At 40.6% G+C, this 27,618-nt stretch overlaps 2 protein-coding genes across 2 annotated transcripts; one reads left to right on the plus strand and one right to left on the minus strand.

The window, feature by feature from the left end:
• Positions 1–1,822: 1,822 nt before the first annotated feature.
• On the minus strand, positions 1,823–5,892 carry nts (neurotensin). Its single transcript, XM_023955451.2, has 4 exons — positions 5,594–5,892; positions 4,477–4,538; positions 3,022–3,228; positions 1,823–2,146 (listed from the first exon to the last, which is right to left on the minus strand). The coding sequence occupies exons 1-4, from the start codon at positions 5,655–5,657 to the stop codon at positions 2,012–2,014; spliced, it is 468 nt and encodes a 155-aa protein (XP_023811219.1). The 5' UTR covers positions 5,658–5,892; the 3' UTR covers positions 1,823–2,011.
• Positions 5,893–9,023: 3,131 nt separating this feature from the next.
• rassf9 (Ras association domain family member 9) lies at positions 9,024–26,271 on the plus strand. Its single transcript, XM_004086284.5, has 2 exons — positions 9,024–9,326; positions 22,273–26,271. Exons 1-2 carry the CDS (start codon positions 9,280–9,282, stop codon positions 23,537–23,539), a joined length of 1,314 nt encoding a protein of 437 aa, XP_004086332.1. The 5' UTR covers positions 9,024–9,279; the 3' UTR covers positions 23,540–26,271.
• Positions 26,272–27,618: the final 1,347 nt, after the last annotated feature.

Here is a 27,618-nt window from a genome sequence, read left to right on the forward strand (position 1 = left end):
AGAAGGGAAATATTACTCTTGAGCATCAGTATATCAATAGAAAATTTGCATCATTTACTCAACTAAAAGATACGTTTTCTCTCCCTACAACAAATCTTTTTCTATATTTACAGATTAGAAATTATGTTCAACAAAATATTCCTAATTTTGAGTCCCTCCCAGAAGATGAGGACATTTCTAAGCTTCTTTTGAGCCCACCTGACTCTAAATAACTAATTTCTAGGAATGTAAATATTTTTTTATACATTGTTTTTGAAAAATGCTTGGGAGGAAGAACTGGGATTACTGATTGGTGATGGGCATTGGGAGAAGAGCCTGCAAAATATCCACACTTGTTCCATGAATGCAAGACTTCAATTGATTCAATTTAAAGTGTTGCACAGGCTCCATTACTCAAAGGTTAAATTACACAAATGTTTTCCTACCATTTCCCTCCTATGCGACCGCTGCAAATCTGCGGAGGGCTCTTTGACCCACAGGTTCTGGACCTGCCCTAAATTGCACCACTTTTGGCAGGAAATGTTTCACTGGTTTTCAGATTTAAGATGTGGCTTTCTGAACTCACCAGTGTTTTACATATGGAAAGGATTCGATATGTTCTGGACAATAAGCTAAAAGTATTTTTTGATGTGTGGCAGCCCTTTTTGGATCATTTGACCAAGTATAAAAAAGATACAACCCGCCCACAACAGATTTAATTGTGCCACTTTTTATTTTTATTTTTCTTTATTGCTTAGAAAGGATTTTCTCAAATTACAGTGCAATATTAAGTTTCCTTTGTAGTCTCTCATTTCTTGCCCTGGTTTTTGTGTTTTCCTTTCAGTTGATGTTCAAATGTATGTTGTTGTGAGGATGGTGTCAGACTTATGCTAAAATCCAGGGTTTGGGAGTACTGAGGGAATTGGGACATAGTCATACTTTGATCTCTTCATTTACATTAAATAAACTGAGTGGTTTTGCAAAAGGAAAGGCCCGGCATCACTCCAACTATTGGATCTAAATGTGTCCAACCTTGAACTATTACTTTTGTGCAGATGGCATGAGGCTATATGGCACTTTGTGTTGTGCTTTTATATGAAAAGTGCTTTATAAATAAGGTTTGATTGATTGATTGATTGTTTGATTGATTGATTGAAAACATCTCTTTGTCAAAGATGAAGATCTCATCTTAAGCGAAACTGGATAAAACACTTTATTAACAAAATGAGTGTTGAGGAAAACAAACAGGAGTGAGAGGGATTTCATCTGTGCTCAATCACTTCATCTACATATGATGCTAAATAAATGTCCATACAGGTCATTGGAGACCATCGACAGTATATAAGAACTGGACTGAGTGACCCCTCCACTCTTTTGTTCCAAACAGGAAGTACCTGCCGGTTCCAAGAAGCCAAAATCCCATAGACTTTTATAGAGAAATGAACAGCTAATACTCAGTCATTCTATTTCTCAGAATAAGCATTTGAAACGTTTCATTGACAAATTCTCCCGAGCCGGTTTCAGGTGGTAGGGGTGTGGACTTCCAACAAGCTCACTCCTGATTGGTGAGAATGGTCACTATAGAAACGATGACTCAGACCAATCACTGCTAACTGTCGTTGACTGGTTCCAACATGGCGATGACCGTATCGCAAAGAAATGGCGACTGATTTGATTTTGTTTCGTTGGAGCTGAATGTAAGTCATTTCTATGAATGACATCATGACGTTAGTGACTGGAGGGAGGGGTTAGACTAAAGCAGAAGAGAGCATTTACCACTTTAGCTTTGTTTTACGAACATTTAATCTCAAAGATCGAATGTTGTGAAGGAATAGAATTACAGTTTCTTTCAGATCCAGGAGTTGTACAATGCTTAGGGTTTTATTCTGAGCAGCAGATTGAAGACAGACTTCTGACAGCAGAAAATGACTTTAGGAAACAAGAAAAAAACTGCAACAGGTGATAAAATGACATACACATATTCCCAGAAGGTCTGGCTCCCCACAACTGGTTGCTGTGTCTGGGATGGCTGTCAGTAAACTGTTCTTCGTTTCAAGATGTACGGCCTCCGGGACTTGGCTTTGGGCCCGGCTTGCCTCTTCAGAATGTAGGGGGACTTTCGTTTCAGGGGAACATCGCTGTTATCCTCCAGAGAGTCGTAGAGCAGCTGTGGGGGACAGAGACATGCGTAAGCGTCACCCAGGTGATGGGACCCCGCTCCAGAAAAATCTCCATAGGTCAAGAATAGAAAAAGCTAAAACGCTGAGGTGTTCCGAGAGCGTCAAAAGAAAATGTACACGAGGATGAGGAAGAGGCGAGGAGGATGAAGACAGAAGCAGACTCTTAGTGAGGTGTGTTTACAGCACAGCTCATGGGCTGCTGTGAGCCTGTGAAGTGTGTGTCAGTGTGAGATATTAGTGTTGCATAAGTCCTGAAGTGTGTTTTTGTGGGTCTTTCTCTGCTGTTCCGCACACAGAGGGAAGGCGAATTAAAAGAAAATCTTTAAATGTTTTCCAGAGACCCAGGATGTGGATGAAAACATTTCTGCATGTTTACTCTGGTTCACGTCAATGATGCTCAGACAAATCTGTCCTCTGCAATCAAACACAGAAATTCCCTTTTGCTCCCACTCTGCACTGGTTTTGCAGAGTCAAGGAGAAATACATAAAACATTAATGCTGTTTGGTGAAAACTTCAGATAAAAGCAAAACCTTATAATTTTAAAGATTTTTTAACGACATTCATTTTTTTCATACGCAGCAGAAATAAATAAACCAAGTATTTTTTTAAAATGTTGTTGAATTTTGAGAGGAAAAACACTTTAGTGAGACCTTATTCCTGATTTTTTCTCCTGCTTTATATTTATGTACTCATAATATAGAAATATCTAGAGCTAATTTAAATGTGCTTCTACAAACATCCCCTCAGAGGTCATTAGAGGTCAAGGCAGTTTCAGCTGAGCCGTCATCTGAGGTGCATTAAAAAAGACACAAAGGAGTGTTTTTTCCTTCTCCGTGGTGTTTGCTGGTGTAAGCGCCTCACCCGCTCCTCCCGGCTCTGCAGGGCTCGGCAAACGTGTTGCAGGCTGAACAGCTCCTCCAGCAGCTGCAGACTCCCCTCCCTCACCTCCCCTTCCTCCCCTTCCTCCTCCTCTCTGCTCCATGTGCCCTCCTGAAGGCCACTCACTAATTTGCACAAACTGGAGAGCTGTGAATGCCAGTAGGGGGCGCTCTGCCATTCGTGTCTAATCTAGAAGGGAAAAAGGAGAAACATTGTCGTCAAAAAAACAGGACTTTCATGTGACCACATTTTCATTTTGGACACTTTTAATAGCCTCTTTGATTAAACATCCTTCAGTTCTCCTCCTCATCTCTGGATTTTACAGCAGAGAAAGTGTGAAAGCTGACATAAAACGTTCCCCAGAACTCAGGACATTCACAGATGTTTTTAGAGATGCTAACATCTTGCAAATGTTTAGTAAAACATAGTTGGTCATTATAAAGTGTTTCTCATTGCAACCTTTAAGATACATTAAATAAATCTGAGCTCCATCCATTCGTTTAAACTGAATTCATGAGGACTTTTTCCTGTCTGCCTCTAAATGTGCCCAGAAGAAGAGGGTCAGACTATGTGACGTGGTTAACCCCTTTATATGTCACTGACTTACCATTACATCCAGGACTTTAATTCATTTGGCAGCATCTCAAATTTACAATATTGTTTGTATACAATTGGAAATAAAGTCAGGCGGGAAGAGATTAAATGAAGATCTGAGTGGATGAGTCCGCAAACATCACATCCCTTATTTAAGAGCAGCGAGTGACATAGAGGTTCATGGAAAAAAATGGAAATAGTGTATTGAATATAAGCTCAAGCCCCTCTAAACCCCTCAAATTTCAAGTGAAAAAGACTATTTAAAGGCAGCAGTCGTACAGGTGTGTTTCAACAGAAGAGTGGCAGAGCTCTTTTACTTGGCCTCAAACTTTGTAGGGAGGGACAGTCGTGTTTTCAGTTTGACAATAAAAAAGGTTCAGCAATGTAAAGGTCTGTGCTGTATAGTAAAGAAGGTCTTGAAGTCGGCGTCATTTTCCCGTAAACTTCCTCTCCTGGATGTGAGACACCAACAGATGTGTGAGTTGATGTGCTGCTGTCCTCTGTGATCCTCCTCTCCAGAGTCTGCAGCACCTTTTGTTGCAATCGTGCTCATTACTTCTGACCAAACATTAGCAGCGATGAGGCACGGTTTGACACCATCATGCTTCATTTTTCATTCCTTAGTAAGGAAAGGAGGTTCAGCTGGAACCCAACACTAGCAACCGTCTCCCTGCCTTTTAGTGCTCCGATGGCAGAGAAAGTCTGGAAATGGTTCCTCTGTCTCCTCAAAGAGGACATCAGCGATTGGAGTGATCATTTTTGTTGTATAAGAAATAGACCACGGTCATTTTAAGCCTACATATGTTCATATTTTCCTGATGTAGTTGCAGACAGAACCTGTACCTTAGAGGTGAGGAGACTGCTGATGAGCTCCTGCGCAAGGGCTTCCTGGTTCTGTTCAGCAACTGCAAAACCAAAAAAGAAAAAAGACGGGCGAACGTTCGGGTTAGATGTGACACAAATAACTCTATCAGTTTGAATCTGCCGTGTGCTGCCAGGTGGTTAAATGAGAACTGTAGCATGTCTCTACGTGTTTAACAAGGGGAAAGCCCACATTTGTTATCGGTGGCAAGTTATGAGTGACAAACTTTTTCTATTTGAGTCTCTATTAATTCTAAAGTTGACACTCATGTAACTGAGAAACCGAAAGGACTTGAAGTTGAAAATTCCAAAAACAGCTGGAGTTAAGTTCAAAGACAAATATTCTTTAAACCATAATTTTCCATATTCATTTTATTGCTTATAACATTTAAAATGCAAAAAGTAATGCCACAAAGCTTCTGTTCCAAGTTACAGTCTATAATGACGATTTAAGATTTACATGAACTAAAACATTAAAAAAAGCTTCTTTTTTATCCTTGATTATTTCCAGCTATGCAAAAAAAAGTAATTAATGTTTTGTATGTTCATGTAGATGCTAAATTAAGGTAATCTGAAGTGGTTATTGTGTTTGCATCAACAAGCGTCAAATGGAAAAGCCTTCATTGGTCTAAAGCGTAAAAACAAAACGACCCATCTGTTGGATTTTGGTGGTTATCGGTCTTGGTATTTTTACATGGAAGCATAAAGTTAATTGATGTCATGAACTAAAATTTGCAAAAAAAGGAAAAAGCAAACATCCCTCACTGCATCTTTGTAGTTGAGTTATTAAAGTCTTGAGTCTAACTTGTTGCTTTAAAGAGCAGTTGTGTTTAAATGGGTGAGCCCTCCTTCCGTCCTCACATCAACCCTGACCCATCTGAAACTACATTTTCTAGATTTAAATTTTACTTTTATTATATTACATTCTTGTTGGCTTGCATTAATGCATATTTCAGCAGATCTAAGATCCTCCTGGATTAGAACAGACATGGGAACAAAGGCAGGGGAAACACCTGTTGCATGCAGCAAGTAAAAAAGTCTACCTTTTTTTTTTTGGGGGGGGGGGGGGGGGGGGGGGATAAAAGATCTCTGTACTTACCCGTGCAGAGTGTGCCGCATGTGAAACAGAGAAGGAGCATGCATGCCACCTGCAGCTGCATCATCGAGGGAAATAAAAGAAAGCCAACAAAAAGAAAAACGTTTTGCACTGAAGAGTTGTAAGAATTTAGGCCATAAGGTTCAGAATTTGGGAGCTGAAAAGGTTGGAGGCATGCAGATTCCAGTTGCCGAGCCTCCTTTTTGGTATTTTCTTTCTTCTTGTCCAAGAAGGTTGTTGTGGTTTCCAGGTTGGATGTGAAGTGCGGTGGGCTCCATTCCCTGGGTTTATAAGAGCCAATGTGATGTCAGAGGATCGTTCTCCTCACCCCCACACGCTCCCGTCTCCTCTCTCATCTCCATCTCCACCTTCCCACCCACCTCCATGCCCCCCCCTCCTTTCCTTGCCTCAGTCTCTATCATCTTTTCCATCCCATCATGGTGTCACCGTCCCATCAGACGTCACTCTGGCATCATGAAACCAAGGGTTTTTGCGTCATGGTTTGGTACATTTGGTTATCTCCCCGTGAAAGCATGGAGCGTGAGGTTTGCAGTGCATTTGTGTCCAATTGTTGTGTAGCATGGAGGATGTGGGAGGCTGCACAAATCCCACTTAGTGTTTCTGTTTCTGTTTGGGGGAAGAAAAATACTGTTGGTTTTTTTTTTGCAAATGATGTGTCTGCAGCTCAGCTAGTAGTTTGGTGATCTGGAAGACTAAATCAATGTTTGTGAGAGATTTTAGTGCAACAGGACAAAGAATTCTGTTCAGATGTGTTATTCCAAAAACAGTGTTTTTAAAACCAAGCCAAATTTGTGGTTATTCCACTTTAAGGAAAAGAAATTCATCATGTTTGATATCAACTTGTTTAATAAAAGCTTTTGCTGTCAAGTTTGATTTCTGCAATAAGAGGCAACATTTCCTATTCTACCATTTAGAAACATACAAAATAGTAAGAACAATCCCCAAAAATGATCTTTTTTATTTTGTTGGGCTAAAACTTGCCTTAAAGTGACTATAACATGGTGTCATGTTGTTTACTTTTTGCTAAATAAGTGACTGAAAAGGCACTTTCTGGAATATCTTTGTGCATGTAATGACAATTAAAGCTACGTTACGTTGATTTTGAAAGACGTCACACAATACTGAAGGTGGAAGTGATTCAACCGAAACATGTTAGCTATGTTGACAAACAAACTATCTAAGAAAAAAGAACATAAGAACTCAGTTCAATTTGTAGACACAATGAACTTTACTGAATGAATACATTTGGTAGTTCATTGTATTTTATTTAAAAAATAAATGTAAGAGAAATGTCAGAAAACAGCTTGAGTCAAAGCAGAAAATCAAATGTAAGCAAATCTATTGATAATATTTTTTTATGTTACAAATGATCATTTTTGTCCTGAAAAAAACACTGATTTTATTTAGGTAAATTAAAATATAAAGAAAAGTTTTTTGTTCTTTTGTACCTTATTTTTTAAAACCTTCATGTGTCGTAAAGATAAATGATAAACCATTTATTTATCTTTATTTTGACATTTCCAGAAATAAATATGTAAATCAGAAGGAACAGCAGCCCCTTAAACCCAAAAACAGATATTTTTTAACATTTTTATAATCATTGATTTTTCCATATTTGTCATCATTTGGCTGTTTTTGTTGCCCATAAGCACTTAGTTTGGGTTTTTGATTCTAACTATTTAGGCATCAATTAAAATACCAAAAACCTACAAAAAAAGACGATACATTTGAGTAGTTTATTGTATTTTTGATTTAAAAGGTATTCCAGGAAACTGGTTAACTAATAAAGGAAACAATGAAGTTTCTGTTTACTATGTTCTGATTTAATACAGGAAATTATGAGAAAAAAGATCCGTTATTGTGTTTTCATATTATTCTTATTCATGATGACATTGCACAAGCTAGAGGGCTGCATTGGGATCGGGTCCCGCCGGGTCCCGCGGGACCCAACCCAAATCTCGCGGGATTGGGCGGTTTGGATTGGGCTGCGGGCGGGAGCGGGCGGCAAAAAATAAACCCCGCGGGATCAGTGCTGGCATGAATATCTCATGAATATATATTAGCCGACTACGTTAGGCTGTGCAGCTGTTGGTTTCTTATGTACTGAAGCTCCTTGAAGGCACCAGGTAGAGACGCCCAATGGGCTCTGTCATGTAACCTGATGTTGGGGGTGCGCCCCGCCCCGCCTCTTACTAAGAGCGCGCTTCAGGCCGTCTGTCTGCGCGCGCACACACGCACACTTTTAACCGAACAGGAGTCTTAAATGTACATTTAAGTTGTACATTACACAAGAGGAATGCATCAAAAGATGAGGCTGGAGGAGGTCATGAATCTCTTTAATAATATCAATAAAAATACGTGTTTTTTTCCTGCGGGACGGGGGACGATACAAAATCAATGCATCTCTATTACTGTGCGGGACTAAATTCTCTGAGTTTTGCGGGTGCGGGCGGGATTGGTCAAAAATTCAGCGGGCGCGGGCGGGAGCGGGATCAAGAAAATAGTCCCGCGCAGGGCTCTAGCACAAGCAGCCATACAACAAGCAGCGTTGTATGGCCCTCAAGTTTTGACCTTTTGACCCGCCCCCACTGGACCATCTTCAAACTCCCCCTCTGCCTCCCTGATCAGAGCTGCATCTGATGAACTCATGAAAATGTCCTTCTTTTTTTTAATAGAAGGCTTTTCTGTTGATTTGATCTCAATAGCAACCTTTTTTTACAATGCAAATTGTAGTGTGTCAAGTCATGTCAAGCTTCGTTAACTCCGCCCTCAGCAACGCTCGTTCAAGCAACCACTTTTAATGAAAAGTCTGTGTGTTTCAGGTTCTCATGTTCAAAACTCCTGCATTCGTGCATAACTACACCGGTTTCTACAATCGTTTTCAGGCTCTACATTCAACGGGCATTGAAAGTTAAATCAGGGACCAGTGAGGGACTCGGGTTTGGTAATAAATGGTCTCTTATTGCCAGCTGTTAACAAGCGGTTTGTGCCCCCGCTAGAATAATATGACAGACATGTGCTGGTAAACAGAGGATTAAAAAATAAGTGATGAAGAAGTCCCTCCCTGCTTGTCCAGTGTGAACACCATGGGCCAAACCACACATGTGTGTTCCTATGAACCATCAAACTAATAATACGTTTTTTGGAGTAATTGGCTCCGATCATTTTTTGCTAGACTAGAAGGTTTACCATGAAAATCTTCAAACTCTTTATGTTTATGGAATGACTTATTTTGGAGACCAAACCCTGCATTCCTCTGTGAATTCCCTAATTGGTTTCCAGCTTCACCTCAGTGGCTTCTTCGTTTCACTGTTGTGTTTTGAGTCAACCCTCCAGTTTGTCCTCCTGTCACCTCTTGTTTTTGCAAACGTGTCTGAACTTATTGAAAACTTTTCTTCCTCCACCTTTTCCCGTTCATTTCAAGTTCAAGAGTTTCCCGTCCCCCTGCATGTGCTGCAGCTCCCGCAGGTGGAACTTAAGGGGGCAGACTTTCCCCGGATTTGGGTTTTGAACGCGCCTCCCTCCGCCCGTCGGACGGGGCGGACAGAGTTGCGGCGTCCCGCTTCCAAACTTTCCAGAAACGCTGCAGTGGAGTGAAGTGCGGGACGGCCTGCCATGCGGGGACTGTAGCGCGCTCCGGATCGCGTGTCTTTTCGGGTATACGAGCCATGGCTCCGTTTGGCAAAAACTTCCTGAAGGCTCGAATGAAAAACAGGTAACCCGATGAGGATTGTGTTGGGTTTCTGTGCGCATGTGTGCGTCTCTACTTTGGAGTGTTGGAAAACACTGCGCCAAGCTGCAGCAGGCGGGTAATTACGCACGACGCACCAAATGACGCGTAAATTGAGTTTAGTTGTTGATTAAATTTTGAAATAGCTGCTGCGTGTCTGGTTTGAGAGGAACTCAGTTTTCAGTAACTATACAGTGTTGCGCCTTCAAAATTGATTTAGGAATCATTTAGACTTTCCAAAGAAGGTTAAAAACGAGGTTACTGGTGTTAGAATAATTCATTACACCTGTATTAGAGTTTAACCAGTTTCTCATTGGCTAAAAACCCTTGTGCTCTGTATATTGATAGTAATTCTCTGTATAAGATGTAGACAAAGAGCATTTTGTGTGTTATGTAAAGTGGTGTGCACACTGATGGGAGGTGGAGCTCTGTTTATGCGACATAATATGTCCTTAGTAGGGTTTCCTCTTTCTAATAAACGTCTCTTTTTTAACAACAAAGATGGGCATTTTCTCTACGATCTAAGTCTACTGTCATTTAAATTCTTCCCTTGGTTTGATAGATCTTACCTGGGATGACTGAGCTCTTTTGCTGTAGCAATTTTCTTAAGTGCCTTAGTTGGCCTGTAGATGTGCAGCTGTGGTCATGCCAAGCTTTCATAAGGTGGCAAAAAGAGCTGGCCACAAGTCCATTTCTGTTATTCCTGGAGAAGTTTGATCTTTTACTGCAGACTTTTAGCTCTGCATAGGCGGTAAACAGGTTTTTTTTTAGCTTATCTGGGTCACAATCTAATCCCTCGCAGGATTTATAATGGCAGCAGAAGGATCAAGAAAAGTATTTTTCATTAGCTAGAGTTATTAAGCCTCACGTTTTCTAACAAACTCAGCAAAAAGGGTTTGGATCATGTTCAGATAAAACAGGCTTTTAAGCTTAATTAGTGTAAAACCTCTGAGCAGTGGCACCATGAACAGACTGTTCGCTCATAGACGAGGTGAAGCTTTGATAAAACTTCAAACTGAAGTTGTCTCAAGTGGATGTTTTATGTTTGTGTGTACACTGCAGAAGTAATTACCGTGGGGGCACCCATAATTATCTGAAGCGTTTAGATCTGCAGACAAGTCAAATGTTTGATTTTGCAGACTGGCTCCGTCTCACACCGAAACACTGCAGAGGAAGGTTGCAGTGGAGTCATCCACGTCAATGTTCTGACTTGAATCAAGTCTTTCAAGAGTCCCCACACAACACTCAGGGCTTTGGCAACACATCATGTCGAAAACGTGTAACCCAAGTGCTTCAGGTTTTGACTCAAATGCGTCGCCAATGTTTACATATTACCAGAGCAAAGAAGTCCCCTTCAGTCCTGTGCCACCATTTCAACCACCAGATTATTATGGGATGGCCACAGGACCTACAGCTTGGCGACCATTTTGTGACCAAGTGTTAAATTTGGCGCATTTACTGCGCAATATAGGAAAAAAAACACGTTTATTTGTACGATATTGGCGGGGTGTGTGTGAAAGCCAGGTTAAGTCTACAACCTCAACCAAGGTTTCATTGATCTTTTACCTCGGGAAGACATCTTGAATCTTCAAAAAAGAAAAGACTTTTTAGTGGCATCTAAAAAATTTTAACTCCTCTTAGGGATTTCGATCTTTTGCCACAAGCATTTTTTAAAAGTTACTTTGGAAAAATGTTGGTTTTTAAAGAATATTGCGAATATGTAAAGCATAAATCCTTTGCTCAAGCTAAACAAATAAACATACAATATGACTATATTAGACATGTGGGTAACAAAAAAGCTCCGTCGCTAAGGAAATTTAACAATTTACTGTGGATGAGTCTCTTAAAAATTAGAACGACCCGTTCGTCACTCCCAGGCTACCAAATCATAAAATGGTTGCTATGGAAAAAAAGACAACAGAAAAGCCGCCATTTTGAAAACATGTTTTTGTTATTTATTTGTCATGAGCTGCTCTGACCAGGTATGCAGAGACGGAAGGGGATTTTAAAGGACTTGAAGCAGCTGCTCAGATAGTGAGTATGGGGGTAAGGTAGCACCTATGGCCCTTACAACACTGCTCCCAGCTTTAATTTAGAGTACAATTGAAGTTATGATGACTTTTAGTTAAAAACTGTTGCAGTGAAGTGGAAACGATTTACTGGTTGTAATTGTTTTGCTATTTGTTCATGGCAATATCCCAGATTGCAAGTATTCCTCATATTGTGCAGCCCTAATCAGGCAGGAGAAAAACAAGGGATTTCTTTTTTTACTTCAAGCACAAACGTATTTTGGCGACCTGCTGAGTGAGGGGTGGGATAATAGGGGTGGGTAGATTCACAGCGGAAAGGGGTGTGTTGTGTCTTTGCTCACAGATTCCTATCCGAGGCAGAGTCATCCCAGAGATGAACATTTCCAGATAGAACAATGTTATTTCCTCAACAATTGCTCATCTTCTGTGAGATAAGGGCAACAGGAAGAGGCCTCTGCTCTGTCCAGCTCTGCAGATTCTCTGCAATGTCTCTATCTACCCTTTTGCCACTGTAAACATCAACCAGATCAGTATGTTGCTTAACTCTTATCTTTTCAAGATAAGTCCAGTCCTGGCCACCCCTGTATTGTTGGGTTTTAAAAGACCAGCTGTTTGGAGTCTCTAGTCAAATGTATCTGCTTTCTGGAAGCCTCATCATTTCAAAGTTTGGTTTACTCATTTTTCACATAAAAAAACGGAGGTTTCTTAGATAAGTTTTTGTTTAATTTGATCTGTGTAGCATTTTTCCTCACCATCATTGTAGGAAAAGGTTGCTGAGTCATGTCTGTCTTACTTTTCCTTGCTTAAGCATGACCTATGACATTTAGACATAACATAAATGTCTACAACTAAACACATGGCATTTGTAGAGGGCATTTCCCCCCCAACCACAACGAGTGTCAACACATTTGTTGGTCTCTTTGCTTCACTTCCAGCATCATTAACCCTTGTGCTATCTTACAAGACCCCCCCCTTACATTGACGTGTTCTCCCTACCATGACAAAGGTGGATAAAGGTGGAAAGATTTCATGTAATCCATGGACACCAGTGAAGATCACAAATCATTGAAGAAAAAAGGTTCAGCGCACTGTCTAGTGGGTCTAGATGACCCAACTCCAAATGTTAAAGTGCCTAGGATAGAACAAGGGTTACGCCAGATGTCGACACCCAACCGTCCACTTTTAACCCCTCTTCTGCTTTGTGAGCATCAATAGTACAATACTAAAGGACGCATAGAGACAGATAGCCTGTGTTAGATGGTGAACGGGCAGATGTTGCATGAGAAACAACTTCAATATCTATTTTTCATGCAGATAACTTTGGTCAGTCGATGTTCATGTCACAACAAAAATGCAAAGCTGGTTTGAACATTTTGTCATTTTCTTCACATTACCTCCTTGAAATGTGTGAAAACACTTATCAGATTAGCAAATTTGACAAAAAGGGAAAAAGTGTCATGGATGTAACAGGTCGATTTTTCTAGTTAACTGTAAACCCTTGTAACTACTTCTCATCAGAAATCTTGCTCCATTTATGTGCATCCTGCCAATAATGAATTAAGTCCAACATTGTTTTGAACCTGGACTTTGATCAATCAGCTCCCAAAGTAACCTCAAAGACTACAAGACCATGGTTACATGTGAGGTCTGAAAATGTTGGGTGGAATTTTGTCTTGTTTTAATCGTAGTGTGAGAGTTTTGCTTTCTATCTCATCTAGTTTTATCTTAAAGACCCACGCCAATGAAAAAGGTGTTTTGGGTGTTTTTGACTTGTTCTTGCAGCAATTTTCTCATGATGTAGGACATATATAGATAAAATGAAGCTTAAAATTCCATATCTGAGTATTTCTTTAGTCAAATCGTGAATCTGGAGCAGACAAAAAAATGTCACTGAAGATCGAGATCAGACAAATAGATCCATGAACGTCTTAGTTTCCCTCGTCTGAGCTGGAATCTGGATCTAAAGTGTACGACTGGATAACTCCAACATTGCTCAACATTATTGATGTAATGTTAGGTTGGGGATGTGAAGGGCTGTAAGCAATAAGGAGAGCATGTAAACCGCCACCAACCGTCCTGCCCACAACTCAGAGGTAAATTTCTAATGAACTCCTGTTGCTTTGCAGAAACTATGTCCAAGAAAATGAGACAAGTGTTTTATTTTGGTTAAAAACGCCATAATCATAATTAAAACACCACTGGGAACACTTATACAATAGATCAAAAGAGGATCAAAAGCTTGTCCCCTTGAGTGACCAGCTGTTTTGCAAAGGCCCTGCAAGTCCACACCTGAGAGACGGATTTTCTGTATTCAAAATCTAGATGTTCTCTTTTATAGTTGTAATAATCTCCACGTTTAAGAAAATATGCTGAACAGATAAAAATTCCATGTCTACCTCAGTTTTTGTTCAAATCTGGACGTATGTCCCAAAAGAAAGCAGAGGAACTTGACTGTTTGCTTTGACTTGTTCAACAGCATCTGTCTCCTGTGTAGTAAGCTGGAGCAATGTTAAAATTTACCACACCAGAAGGAATTACATGAGGATTACAATTAAGAAGGGTATGTCACCACTGCAGAGCTGTAACAAGTATTCCACACAATAACTGAAACTGAAATTCCTATAATTCAGGAATGGTTTCTTCGGGCACGACTGGCGCCTGCCAGGGTGTCTCCGTCTCTTAGTTCAACCTGAGGTCAACCAACCTTTCCAGGGTTTCTTAGGGTCAGTTCAGTTTGAAATCTTCATCTGCATGAATTCTTCTTTGTCGTAACATCAAGCCCCCAGATTTCATTCTGACCATGGTTCAAATATCACCACAGCATCATTGACAGCTTTATTTTCATAGCAACCAAAGCTGCTTCAGATGCCGGATTACTTTATTTTAAAAACTGGAGCTGCTTTTGCACTGAAACTGAGAGCCGTCATTTGTGATCTTATCATTTTAGTGATGCGTGGCACTTCTTTGTGTTCCTCCATGGATGACTGTGGGATTTACTGCTCTCAGAGCTGTGATACATGCAACTTCTTTTGATAAAGGTTGATATTGGAGAAGAAGACCTGAATCATTGGATGTTTTTGCATTGTGTTAGAGGTTATCAGTGTTCAGAATTTTTTTTTCTTGCTTGCTTTGGGACATAAAGCCAACTGGTTTTGCTTTTTCAGGCGTACATTGACAGAGGTGATGTGAAAACGGGTTCTGGAGCTTATCAGTCACAGCAGATTGGAAGTTCTGGGAAGGAGGAAGTAGTCTTTGCCTGAGTTCTAACAGGAAATACCTTATAAATGTCCAGAAACAGGAGCAGCTAGCTAGCAGCTTGTTGTCGCTGAAAGCAGGCGACTATAACCAACATTTTAGCTGAATGCATTTGAAAAATCCTCTTTAAAATTAGTTACTTTTTTTTTTAATCAAAAACTTTTCAGATTTCATCAAATAAAATTACTAATTAACGGTTTTGAAGCTAAATTCTAACTCAAACCAGGTAGTTTAAATTACAAAAAGTTATATAAGGGGCAGTTCAAGAGTTGATATGCTTTAATTCACAATTTTATTAAAATAAACTATTAAATAATGAAGATGACTTGAGATATATATATATATATATATATATATATATATATATATATATATATATATATATATATATATATATATATATATATATATATATATATATATATATATTGCTAGTAGCACAAACCTTGCTTGATTAGCTTTTATAAAATAATTTAATGAAATTTTTGGTCCATTCTTTAAATGGTGGCAGTATGTATCGAAGTGTTCCCACTGGTTTAGACAAGTTAAAAAATCTGTGTTGTTTTCTAGGACATAGTTTCTGCAGAGCAGCAGGAGTTCATCAGAAATTCTCCTCTCAGTTGTGGGCGAGACTGTGTTGGTGTGGAGGAGTACTCTCTGAATGGAACAGAGCAGGCAGCTTGTGGGCTGCTGACTGTAGCACCCATGTCACAGCTACAATCTTTTTCCAAAGGCATTTTTTAATCTGCTTCTTCAAAATTTAAATAGAGAAATACTCAGAAATGCAGTTTTAATCCTTATTTTCTTTATAAAAGTGTCCTCCATCATGAGAAAAAAGCCACAAAAACATGTTAAAAACACCAAAGACACTATTTTGATTGTAGTGAGTCTTTAACTCTATACAAAGTAAGAAAAGAATCAATAGAAATGTAAAAACTTTGCAATTGTTAAGATTTTGGCCACATTTAATGGAGGCTGAAAACAGGCCTGCAGTGACTGATATGGAATCCATTATTAGTCTTCCGGCTTCTGTTCCTTTACTGTGGCCGTAGGATGTTGCCTGGGAGTTGTTGATTGTGGTGCAGGACAAACGCAGGTGTTTCCCTGCTTTGCTGTAGCCTTTTCCTGTACAGCTGAAAGCTGGAGTTACCAAAATACACATAATCGCTCTATTGCATGTTTTATCAGTCTCTGTGTACATTGATAAGCACCAAAACATGCTTTCATATTCTTCAGTAAAGCACTTTGGCTGAACTCTGCTTTAGATTTCTGACACCAACAAATGCCAAAAGTTATGCAGCTGTTTTAGGTTAGGCTGCACAGACAGGGTTAGTTGTGTGTTCTCCCTTTGCTTTCTTTGGAGCACAGCATTGGCTACATCTAGCAGGTACTGCTTCTTCCGAACTTCTCATGCATGTTGTCTTGAAACGCCACAGGCATCCGGGACTCCTGTGATCTGCACACAACTCAGGTATTTGCTGTGCTTTGCTCGTTTTCAAGGCTGTGATTAACCGTTAACCAGTACAAAACAGTACACATCGCATTTTCAACACCTTAGTCAGCCGCAGAATACACAGGTTTCTGGCAGAATCTTTTTTCGTGGAGTGGGAACTGAAACTTTGTCTTTTCCTCCTGTAAAGGCCTGTTCACACCGGGACGAATTTCGCCGGCGATTTTCGCCGACGTTTAACGCCTCGTGACTAAACAAAGGGCCCCAATGAGAGTGTGCACACCGACGCGAAAAAACGCCAGGCGTTAAAGCGTCAAAAAAAAAAAACGCCTCGGGTTCTTTTTTTTTTTTCGACGCGTCGCGTCGAAATCTACTCGACCAATGAGAACGGCGCTTTTGCTCACGTGTCTGGAGCTTCTGAAGTTACAGTAAAACACAACTTGGGGGCGCTCAAACACAAAACTGCCTTGCTGAGCACACATACCAGCGAAGAAGATAGACGCCAAGTAGCGTCTACACAGCCGCGAAGCAATAATGACGGACATTCTAAAACATCCCCGAACCAAGCACCAGTTGGAGCTACTGATGCTTGAAATATTCATGTTTTCTTTGTTTGATTCTGACAAGCGTGTAAAAACTTGCTCTCTTCTTCTGAGTGAAAAGCGACTTTAAGAAGCGTAAAGTTGCGCAGCGCCACCTTGTGTACAGGAGTATTTCTGTTTTACATTAAGCGCCATCTAATGTCAGGGAATGAAATTGCATGTTCACTCCACTCATCGTCAGCGAAAATCGCCTGGGTGTGAACACAAAAAACGTGGCGAAAAACGCTGGCGAATAACGCCTGGCGAATATTCGTCCCGGTGTGTACGGGCCATAAGAATCGGCACACAGTGTGCTAATGCACTTTTGATAATCCTTTTTGACTAATCCTGCTCTAATGCATCTTGTCTACAAGTCTGTGCCTAAAGGGACATTTGTATCGTCTTGGTAAAGTGTGGATTTTTTTTTTTCTAGCGCTCGTTCCTCTGATGATCACTGGTTTAAAATGAGCTGCAGTCAAGCAAAATTATCAGAGCAGATAAAGACACAAACCTACAAATCTACTAAAATGTTCTGATACCAATGAATAGTATACATATTTGTTTTCCACATTAAATTATTCCTTTTTATAGTACTAAAGTACAAACTGTACTACACTTAAATGTCAGTCCAAACAGAAACATAATTGTAAAAAATCACAGTTTCTCAATTTATTGTAAAGAAAACCATTTGACCTACAGTTCAAGGAAGATGCTTCAATTTGCTCAGATATGATATAATTAGATAATAGTATCACTGCCACTTTAAGGCTTTGTAATTTAAGGTTGAAGCTTACATTCAGAATTTAACAATATTGACATCGTATGTTCTTTTTGTATGAAGGAAACCTTTTTTTTATCGTCTCTATAAGAAAGAGGGTTTTTTTTAGAAGGGAAATTATTGCAAAGATATAACATAACCTACATTTGCTTATAGAATAACCTCTAATTCCAAAGCTAACAGAACTTTCTCAGTTTTTGCCAGAAATAATGCAGCAACTCATACATATGACTAGGAAAATATTTAAACACATTGCTCATGGAAACAATGACATGATTCATCATTATTTATCTAAAAATCAGATTCAACTGTCTGCAATCTTACAGACTTATTTGATTACTTGTTGCTGTCTGCATTGCCGGTGACTATCGTTTAATTAATGGATATTAGGTCTGGGCTATTACCGGTGCTCCATTAACCAAGTAAAAAATGAATATAGTGGGCCCATCAGTGGTCAATTTTCAAATAAATTTCACGGTCCACATGAAAAGTTAATGAGGGCTTTGGGGTTAAATAGCTCAGAATTGAACCATTACGTGATCATCAGTGATGAGTAAGACGATGAGGGGCACCCTAATAGAATCAAGCCAGGCAGTACAAAATGGGAGAAGGCAGTTTTTCTGCTCGCTGGCCAAAAGAAAAGCATTAAAGCAGAGCAATGACATATAAACAGTAAGCGGCCATCAACAGTAGTAGGTTGACAGACTTCCCACATGCTGCAGTTCTTACAGACATCACTGAGAGTGTCCTGCCTCTGCTGGGTACCCTTCGTATTTTAGACCAGGGGCAAAGCTAGAACGTTTTCTATTGGGGCCAGGAGGGGGGGCTTAAGACTTTAGAATGGTGGCAAAACACCAGGTTGGAGGGCCATTACAAATGAAAGGATCAAAAATACATATTCCTAAACAGTATTATTGATATTATTGTTTTTATGTCATTTAAACGTAATCTTTTGTTATTTTTGCAATGCTTAAAGAATCTTGTAGTGATGATTTTTTAAATCTTTGTCGATAATGATACTAATATCGATGCAAAAATGTAGGGAAGGGAGGCAAAAGTTTTTGCTAGGGGGGCAGCAGCCCCCTCCATGCCCCCCGTAGCTCCACCCCTGGTTTAGACTCTTTTTAAGTTATATGATAAAATGGGAGTTAAATACAGGGAAAATATACCTCTGTGACCTTGATCACATTGGCTCTCCTCGCCCTTTCAGGCTAAGGTTATCTAATATCTGAAACAGATCTTTATGCTGTGGTCACACTATATGTGATTTATGTTGTAAAGTCGTCATTTGACGCTTGTTCTAAAATGTGTTCATAAACTAGATGCTCCCGTCACGTGTAAGAGAAGCCACTGTCCAGAGTTTTTAGCCTCATTGCTACGTGAAAGCATTGGCAACACACAGAAGACACAAATGTTGTGTAGAACTCAGGTAGGGCTGCAAGATATGAGAAAAACTCGTAAAATGTGATAGTTATGATCAATATTGTGATGACGATATAACTTGCCATACATGAAAAACATTATAACTTAAATAAGAGTCAACATAACTTTAATTACACTCCAAATGACCCTCATCTACATAGGAGGCAATCATCTAACACAGAAGGACTCCATCCAATTATTCAATGATGGAAAGAGTCCATCCGATTGGCCAAATGCATAAAGAGGTTTATTTGATTCGTTAACTACTTCAAGCTGCCGCAAAAATATTTTTAGCACATTTAAGGTAACTTAATGCAGTTTTTGCCACATTTTGCGATATGTGTATTTTACAGTTTGATATTGCAATAATAATAAAAAATTGCTATAAATTGTGCATGCCTAAAATCAGGTTTATTTATTTTGAAGAACTCTACAAAAGCAACGGTAATCACATCTCCATGTCTGGGTTCATCACATCATCCAGAGACTCTCCCAGTATGGTGAGGTTTACCATGCTGGAGGTGTGTCTGAATGACAAACACTTTCACCGGAACTTCATTCTCTTTGTGAGCCAATTTGATGACTTTCTAATCCAAGGAGGGAAAAAATACTGTATTTTCATGACCATAAGGCGCTCTTTAAAGTCTTAAATTTTCTCCAAAATTTTGGGGGCGCCATGTGAGGCGTCATTGGCCTGCGGTGTTATTATGGGACTTCGGCAGAGGACGTAGAAGAAGACAGCATGAGAACGGGGGAGGGAAGTGTGGGTGTGAAAGAAGAGACCCTTTGTTTTTTTTCCACGCGTCACCGTTTCTGTTAATCTCTGACTCCACATCTCACAGCTTCTGTGAAAAAACAAGTGAAGCAAATGAAGTCGGAGCTTGTTGTCATTCCTGGACGCCTGACGAAGGAACTCCAACCGCTGGACATCGGTGCAACCCTTGTGCTATCCTAGGCACTTTAACATTGGGAGTTGGGTCATCTAGACCCACTAGACAGTGCTCTGAACTTTTTTTCTTCAATGATTTGTGATCTTCACTGGTGTCCATGGATTACATGAAATCTTTCCACCTTTATTTACTTTGTCATGGTAGGGAGAACACATCAATGTAAATGTGTGGTCATAGGATAGCACAAGGGATAAACAGGGCATTCAAAGTAAAGTTGCGATTGGCGTGGGAGGGATGGATAACGGAAAGTGAAAACATTTTCACTAAGTCTGGGAGGCAGCGCTGGGCTAGTTACGGCACAATCTGTGAATGGATTGTAGATACTTGGGTTAACGTGTGTGCTTTCAATGTTCTTTGAACTTTTGCAAAAGCTGGCATCATTAATGAAGAGCCACATGGCAACGAGACGGACTCTGACAATGACAATAGGGAACCTGGCGTGTTTGACAAAAATTTATCCCAGCGGTTCATTTCAGATAAAGAAGATGAGGACTTTGATGAATTTTTGGATGCTGTTTTATAATTGAAACAATGAAAAAATAAATCACAACCAACTCAGTTTTTCTCCCGCTGCCTTTTTTTAAACACACACTAGCATGCATGTTTTACCGGTATGTGGTAACGTGCCCGCGACTTAAAACCCGGTGCGCCTTTTGTAAAGGCAGAACAAGCACCCATAACTGAAACGGGGCCCTATAACCCAATGCACCCTATGGGCATAAAAATATGGTAATAGAAATTAAAATAAGAAAATATCATTAAGTTTAGGTAGAGAACGATCAGATTATTTTTGGTTTTAGACTTTACCCTCTTGTCATGTCATCAACTTGTCACGGGAACAATTTTGAGTTGCTAATTGGTTGACATGACACGCATTCTCCCGCAAAGTTCCGATATTTGCTCTTGCCTGGCCAAATATTTGCCCGGCAACAGAATTTTTGTGGCGCCTCGTTGTCACGCCAACCAAAATGCTCTGGAACCAGACCTTTCGTCAAACACTTACAACACGCCACAGGGCCTCTGATTGCGTCTGTACCTTGACTAAACATAGAAACAAAATCAGGTTCACTATGAACACAGCTTTAGGATTTTTTTGAAAAAAGAACTATTTTCTGAACATGTTTTGCTTTTTGCAACGATGTTACCTTCGTAAATAAATTGGAACAAAAGTTAAAAGCAATCAAAGTTTTTAAAAGTTGCATTTATGAAATTTGGTTGTTTGCTCAAAATATACCGTATAGTCGATCTAATCCACATCTTTTCAAAAGTTTTAGAAAATAAGCAATTTCATCCATTTTCCTATTTCTTTCAATAAATACACAACTGGACATTTATTTAGTGAAATGAACATAGAATTTTAAATCCCACTCTGTGCATGCACAAAGACCACAAATGCCATGAGGCTGGAGCCATTACTTCTCTCTGTCATGTGCAAACACTGCAAACCTGCTAAGTTGGAAGGTATCCAGGGCTTGTTGAAACTATTGGACAGACTTGCAGGAAGTAGTGTTTACTGTTGTCACTGCTGTGTTTGAATGACTTGGAAAAATATTAATCATTTTTAACCCTTGTGCTATCCTAAACACTTTAACATTGGGAGTTGGCTCATCTAGACCCACTAGACCAGGGGTCGGCAACCCCCGGCTCAGGCGCCGCATGCGGCTCTTTAGCGCTGCCCTAGTGGCTCCCTGGAGCATTTTCAAAAATGTTTGAAAATGTAAAAAGATGGGGGAAAGAAATATATTTTTTGTTTTAATATGGTTTCTGTAGGAGGAAAAACAAGACACAAACATTCTTAACGTATTCCAATGCTGTAAGAATGTGTAGAATCAAGACTGTAACGCCCAGCAGGTACGTCAATTGCAGCAGGAAAAATGGACAAGGCTGTCAAAAAGTTGAGCTGTCAATCAACTAGCTGCGCTGGAGAACTGTTCGTGTTCCATACACCGCACGACTCCGAACAGTCTCAGAGAGGAGGAAGCTTTTAGCGGACCGCTAGGCAGGTGGCTGATGGAAATCGAACCACCGTCATTTCCGTGCACTTGCTTGATGAAGTTGTCCAATTTGGCTCTTTCAACATTATGGGTTGCCGACCCCCGCAGTGCGCTGAACCTGTTTTCTTCAACGATTTGTGATCTTCACTGGTGTCCATGGATTACATGAAATCTTCCAACTTTATCCACCTTTGTCATGTTAGGGAGAACAAGTCAATGGTCATCTTGACCCCATAGGATAGCACAAGGGTAACGTTTTGTAACTTGGTGGCTTTTTGTTTTGAGAGTTTAACCCTTTGCATTCTTGGGCACAGCAACAGGCTTGTTAGGATGTGGTGGTGGAACTACTCCAAATCTCCAAATATCCATATCATTGAACAAACAATGGGTTAGGAATGAACGTTTTTGTCAGAATGATTAGGAATGATTAGAAGCTACAACTGTAACTTTTGTTGTTTGTCTCTCAACTAGGACAAAAGATCCCGAGCCTGTGGTTGGAAAGGAGATTCAAGTTACCGTCTGCAATGAGGAGAAGGTTGTCTGTGGAGTAACCAAGCACACAACGTGTGCAGATGTGATTCAGGCTTTACTAGAGGATCACAAATCTGTCCCAGAGAGTAAGCTGCTTCTTCATGGGGAGCCCAAAGACTTCTGTCTGATTGAGCGGTGGAAGGGCTTTGAGAGAGCGCTGCCTCCTCTAACCAGGATCCTTAGACTCTGGTATGCATGGGGTGACCAGAGACCATTTATACAGTTCATCCTGGTGAAAACAAGTGACTTTGTGCCTCAGCCTGCCAAGAAGGGTTTAAAGGCAAAAGGAGCCAAGCCCAAACGATGCGAATATGGTCGCACGCAGTATGCCCAGCCCCTGCCGGCAGAGAAGCAGAAACGCATGGTGAAGAAAGCTTTCCGGAAACTCGAGAAACTACACAAGGAGAACAGGGGTTTCCTGGGCACGGAAGAGATCGATCGGATGGTGCAGCTTATTTTGCACCAGGACCACATAATCAGAGAGCAGTTCCAGCGAATAAGAGAGCTGGATCTGGAGATCGAGCGCATTGAGCTGCAAGAACAAAAGGAAGCCGACTCCTACAGTTTAGGGTCGCAGACTTCTGGACCGGACTCAGCAACTCAGAGGGAGGAGCAGCTCATGGAGTTTTTGCTTACCAATGATGGAGTTCAGGAACTGGAATTACAAGTTGAGAGGCATCGGGAGCTCATCCTTCAGCTTTCCCAGGAAATTGACACAGAGTTAAGGAAAGCGGACCTACCTTTGGTTCAAGACAAGGATCGGGAGCAGACAGGAGCTGCAACAGCCTCTGAGTTCCCCACTGAAGCTGGAAATGAGCCTTACATTTCTGAACTGGATAGATTAAAAGATGAAATGCAAGATAGCATAATAAATGGAGTGAGTCTTCATAACCAGACTGCAGAAATAGAGAAGCAGCTAATGTATTTTGACAGTGCATTGATGGCCAAAGACCAGGAGTGCTGGCAGTTGGCCACCCAACTGAACTTGCTGCAAATCATAGACTGCATAGAGGAAAAGCAGCCCGTATCTATCCCTCTGAACAGTGAGGGTCAATGCAGCTTGTCCCAGGCCATGAAAGTCAAACAGAGCCTGTTGCCTGTGGATGTTACCGACACAGACTCAGACACTGGGATTAGCTCCACACACAGCCAGGACTCGCTGTCACCGTGTCTCGACTTCCCTCCCCCGCTGGACACGGACGTTTGAAGCAGCCGGTCAACCCCTCTCCTTTTGTTCCACTAGCCTCTCACATGTCATGCTGTCATCTGACACAAAGACAAAATGATCTACCAACATGGTGGCTAAATGTAACATGTTACTTCTAAATCTAAACCACTTCTGTTTTTTTTCCGTTTTTAAAAATTCAAGTATATATAGGATATTGCCTTTTTACTAGCTTCAAAAACCGGCATTGATTGAAAAGGCTTGAGAACGATCACCTTGAATTAACAAATCTCATCTATTGTTTGAAAGAAAAAAAACAGGCTTTAAAGTATTTAAAAGACATGTTCCAAGTTACACAAATACCACAGTGATGACACAAACAGGACAACCCAAGTAATTCCTAAGTCACAACTGCTGTTAGAGGCTGTCTGCAACCGAAAAATGGGCAAACATTTGCAGGGCATGCACAACATTTTAGGATCATAAACCACCCACTGGTCTATGATCTATGAAAACTTTGTAAGATCTTCATACAAAGTTTTTTCTACAGGCATGCTGCGAGTGACAGGTTGTAACAAACACTTTAACAGGTAAGGGGAAGTAATGGTGAAGTAGGGTTTTACCACAGCTGTGCACTGTGCATGGGGCTCTTTAGGGCTGTTCAGGTGATAACTGCGAGCTTCGTGTGTGCAGCCTGACTGTTACAAATTAGGGAATTGGACAATCAGACTGTAGTTTGCGTGGGCATCCTACAGGAACTAACACATCATGTGCACACCTTGTGCGTGCAGCATTTGTGCGCGGTCACCAAGGAGTCAGTAATCACACCTCACTAGTATCAAGAGTGTGGCACCTTACGTCATCACCCGTACGTCATTAGTGTGTGTAACAAGTACTTCATGATACACTTCGCACACACACGCCAATCGTACGTTCCATAAGGTGCCCATACGAGCTTCAAAGGAACTGCAAGACACACCTTTAACGCTTTAACACCGGAGATGTCACCGTTGACATCTAAATAACACACATTCTTTATGATGATAAGGTGTTGCATAACAACGCTTTTCTCTGCAACGGAATCAGATGATTTATGTTGATTGCGTAAACACTTCACAACTGTAAAGTGTTGCAAATCAGCCCAAGGCTGCTTTTCTTTTGTTTCAGAATCTGCTTGAATTGCATTAATTGCGTAAATGAGAGAAAAGTTACGGTAGTCGAAAGAATGTAAACACTGGATCTAAGGCTGTATTGCAAAAGGCTCCTCTCTGTGACCCTCTACAGGCCTGGACAACCCATAAACCCGCAGCACCCATAGGGGTCAAAGACCCGTACAAGTTCTTGGCGCATTCTTTATGAAACCTTTTTATGATTCCAATAATTAGAAGATGTTGAGATATTTTCATCAAACATCTGGTGTTAGGTCCTCCCATCTTGCCAGAAAACATGCTGGGCAGCTTAAGGTCGTGCCACACAGCCACTACGTACATTTTGTGCATTTTCCACATCTGAAATATTGGTCTTTCATGATATTTTCGTGATATACATAATTTATAAGTAGTTCTTGTGTTCGGCATTTGTCGATGTGCCCAGATGTCCGCTGAAGGTTTCAGCCGACGGGTCTTTACGTCAATTCCATTTTGAGCTGTTCAGCATTTTTGGTCAGTTGAGATTTATGCTGTTAATGTGTATTTTTACGTAGTTCCTACGCAATTATTATGTAAATCTAATGCAATTGTGCGTAATTTTTGCAAAATCCATGTGCAAATTAATGGCTTTTCACGACGCATGTCTAACTGACTTTTCACGCATGTAGTTTATTCGTACTTCCGTGGTTTTAACAAGGTTTATTCATGACACATCTGCAAAACATTCACATAAAATCCCCAACTTTTGTCACCTTTTCCACATATCTTCATGAATTTCCAGTTTATATCCATGCAATATGCACAAAATGTACTGGATATAGAGGCTGTGTGACACGGCCTTTACACAGAAATGATTAGCTACTTCCTGTCTGATGGCATTCTGTCTTGAAGCTTCAATGCAGCGTCTTTGGACACAACCCAGTATTTAACCATTTTGTCAGCAACCAAGTCCCTCTTTGGCAAATGTGGAACCTCTATTTTTTGTTCCTGTTCCACATTAAATTCAGTCATGAACCACTGTGTGAATTTTGTCTAGAATTTTTTTTTTTTTTTTATCTTCTGTACTATCTTCTGTACATACCCTGTACTACTGATGTAAGAATGGCAGCTATTTTCTCTGTGGTCAAACATCAATGTTTAACTTTCTATGTCAAGCCTTTCAGCTGCCTTTTGTAACCTGAACTAGGGTGTTTCATCCCTTTTAAAGTTGAAGGTATGCTTTTTGCTTTTCCTTTAGTTCTCAAGCAAACTATGCAGCAGCACTTCTTTGTAGACATTTGATAAGAAATAGCTTTACTTGTTTGTTTGTTTAAATTATAGAATTTATTGTAAAACATGATCAATTTAGAAAAGATTTTCGGTAATGTAAATACAATGCAATGTTAATATAACTGAAATGTTTGGAACAATTTTGTCAAAAAGATATTTATTTTTGTAAAACTGTACTTTACACATATTAACACGACAATATTATAAATGAGCACTAAATGTTCTGAGTCACCTGAATCAGTACGAAGGATGTGTTTTTTGGTTTTTCCACCCTTATTCTCATAAATACATGGAATAATATTATGAGATGTGTATTCTAACTTTCATAATAAAGGCTAACATAAAATATTTGTAAAATCGTGTGGATGTTTTTGGCAAAATGATGACATCACTGTCTGTGTGACTCAATAAACTGGGTTGGCAGCAAAATATTTAAAAAATGTATAAACATGTGAACGACCCTGGGAGTATTTTGGGCAGGCAACTCGAGCAGTGCGTTTACCTGGTTACTCCTCCCTGCGGGCGGTTCAGTCTAATCAACTCACCTGTTCAGCGTCCTACTTAGGTCCAGGTGCGGTCCAATCCTCTTCTTCCATTTCCGTCAGCTCTGCGTTCGTTGCCGGTTCTTCATGCTCGCTGTTCTCCTCGCTTTTTCAGTGTCATATGTCTTCCCCCCATTCTATTTCAAACTTGTTGGTCCCCCTTCTCCTGATGTGGTGGCGTCCATCTTCCCCGCGTCTGCCCCCCCTTTTTTTACAGCTGTTCAGCAGGCAGTGTGCGGCTCCCGGCGTGCATCTGCGGGGTTAGCATCCTGCAGTGTTCGGGTTGTCAACGGCGCTCGATCGGGAGATGTCTGGTCCTTCTTGAATGCCGTGATCACCGGAATCCTATTGGTGAGCGTGCCATGCTGTCCTTCTCCTGTGTTTTTCTGTGTTTAGGCTTTTCCGTGGCTCCTCCTGGTTCTTTGCTTGACCCGGGCATCGGTGATGTCACGCTCCTAAGGACCCTGGAAATTGCAGTTCTTTCTTAAAGTAATGATTATGTGCACCTGGTTTGGTTTCTCCCGTGTGGCTCTGCGTTGTCCGGTTATTGTTTCAGGGATTCTGGGGTCTTTTCCGTGGTTGTGAGGGCTGGCGGTCCTCGTCTGGACGGGTTTCTCACACTGGCTGAATTTGTTGTGGCTTTTGTTGTTTATCTCTGTTGCTGTGTGTTATTAGGAGCCGGATGTGAATCTTAGCCATCATTCGAAGCTGCCTCTGTTATGGTGGCTCTGTTTTTTTTTTTCTTTTCTGTTAAAGCTGCTGTGTACATTCAATAGTTTAACCAGCATTTGGATTGGTCCTTTTACTTATCATTGGTCTCTTTTGTGCAGCATCTGTGGCTCCTCTTATCATTTTGATTCGCTGGTCTGGGAACAACGATCGTTGTCGTCACCACCGCATGCTCAGCCATTATCCCATTTTTCCGTTTTCGAGTCAGCCCATAAGGGTGGCCTTTCGGAATTACTCAGGTTTGACGCGTCTTATATAAGATCTGTCGGTGCCTCGCAGTTCATCCATTCTGGGCATCAGCAGCCTATTACCTTGTGATCCTTCCGACTTTGTTTTGTTTGTTTTTTACACTTTGGCCGATCATGCCATCTCCGTGATTGATTCCAGCGGACGCAATGCATGACTGGGGAAAGCGGTTATCGCTGGTGTTCTC

This window comes from Oryzias latipes, chromosome 6 (assembly GCF_053564925.1).
Source record: "Oryzias latipes strain Hd-rR chromosome 6, Olatipes_Hd-rR_3.1".
Taxonomy (NCBI): Eukaryota; Metazoa; Chordata; class Actinopteri; order Beloniformes; family Adrianichthyidae; genus Oryzias; species Oryzias latipes.

Coding starts and splice junctions, on each gene's coding strand:
- nts (XM_023955451.2), bottom strand. CDS start 5,657: ATGATGCAGCTGCAGGTGGCATGCATGCTCCTTCTCTGTTTCACATGC. Junction 4,539..5,593: donor ATGCGGCACACTCTGCACGG/GTAAGTACAGAG, acceptor TTGGTTTTGCAG/TTGCTGAACAGAACCAGGAA. Junction 3,229..4,476: donor GCAGTCTCCTCACCTCTAAG/GTACAGGTTCTG, acceptor TTTCCCTTCTAG/ATTAGACACGAATGGCAGAG.
- rassf9 (XM_004086284.5), top strand. CDS start 9,280: ATGGCTCCGTTTGGCAAAAACTTCCTGAAGGCTCGAATGAAAAACAG. Junction 9,327..22,272: donor AAGGCTCGAATGAAAAACAG/GTAACCCGATGA, acceptor TCTCTCAACTAG/GACAAAAGATCCCGAGCCTG.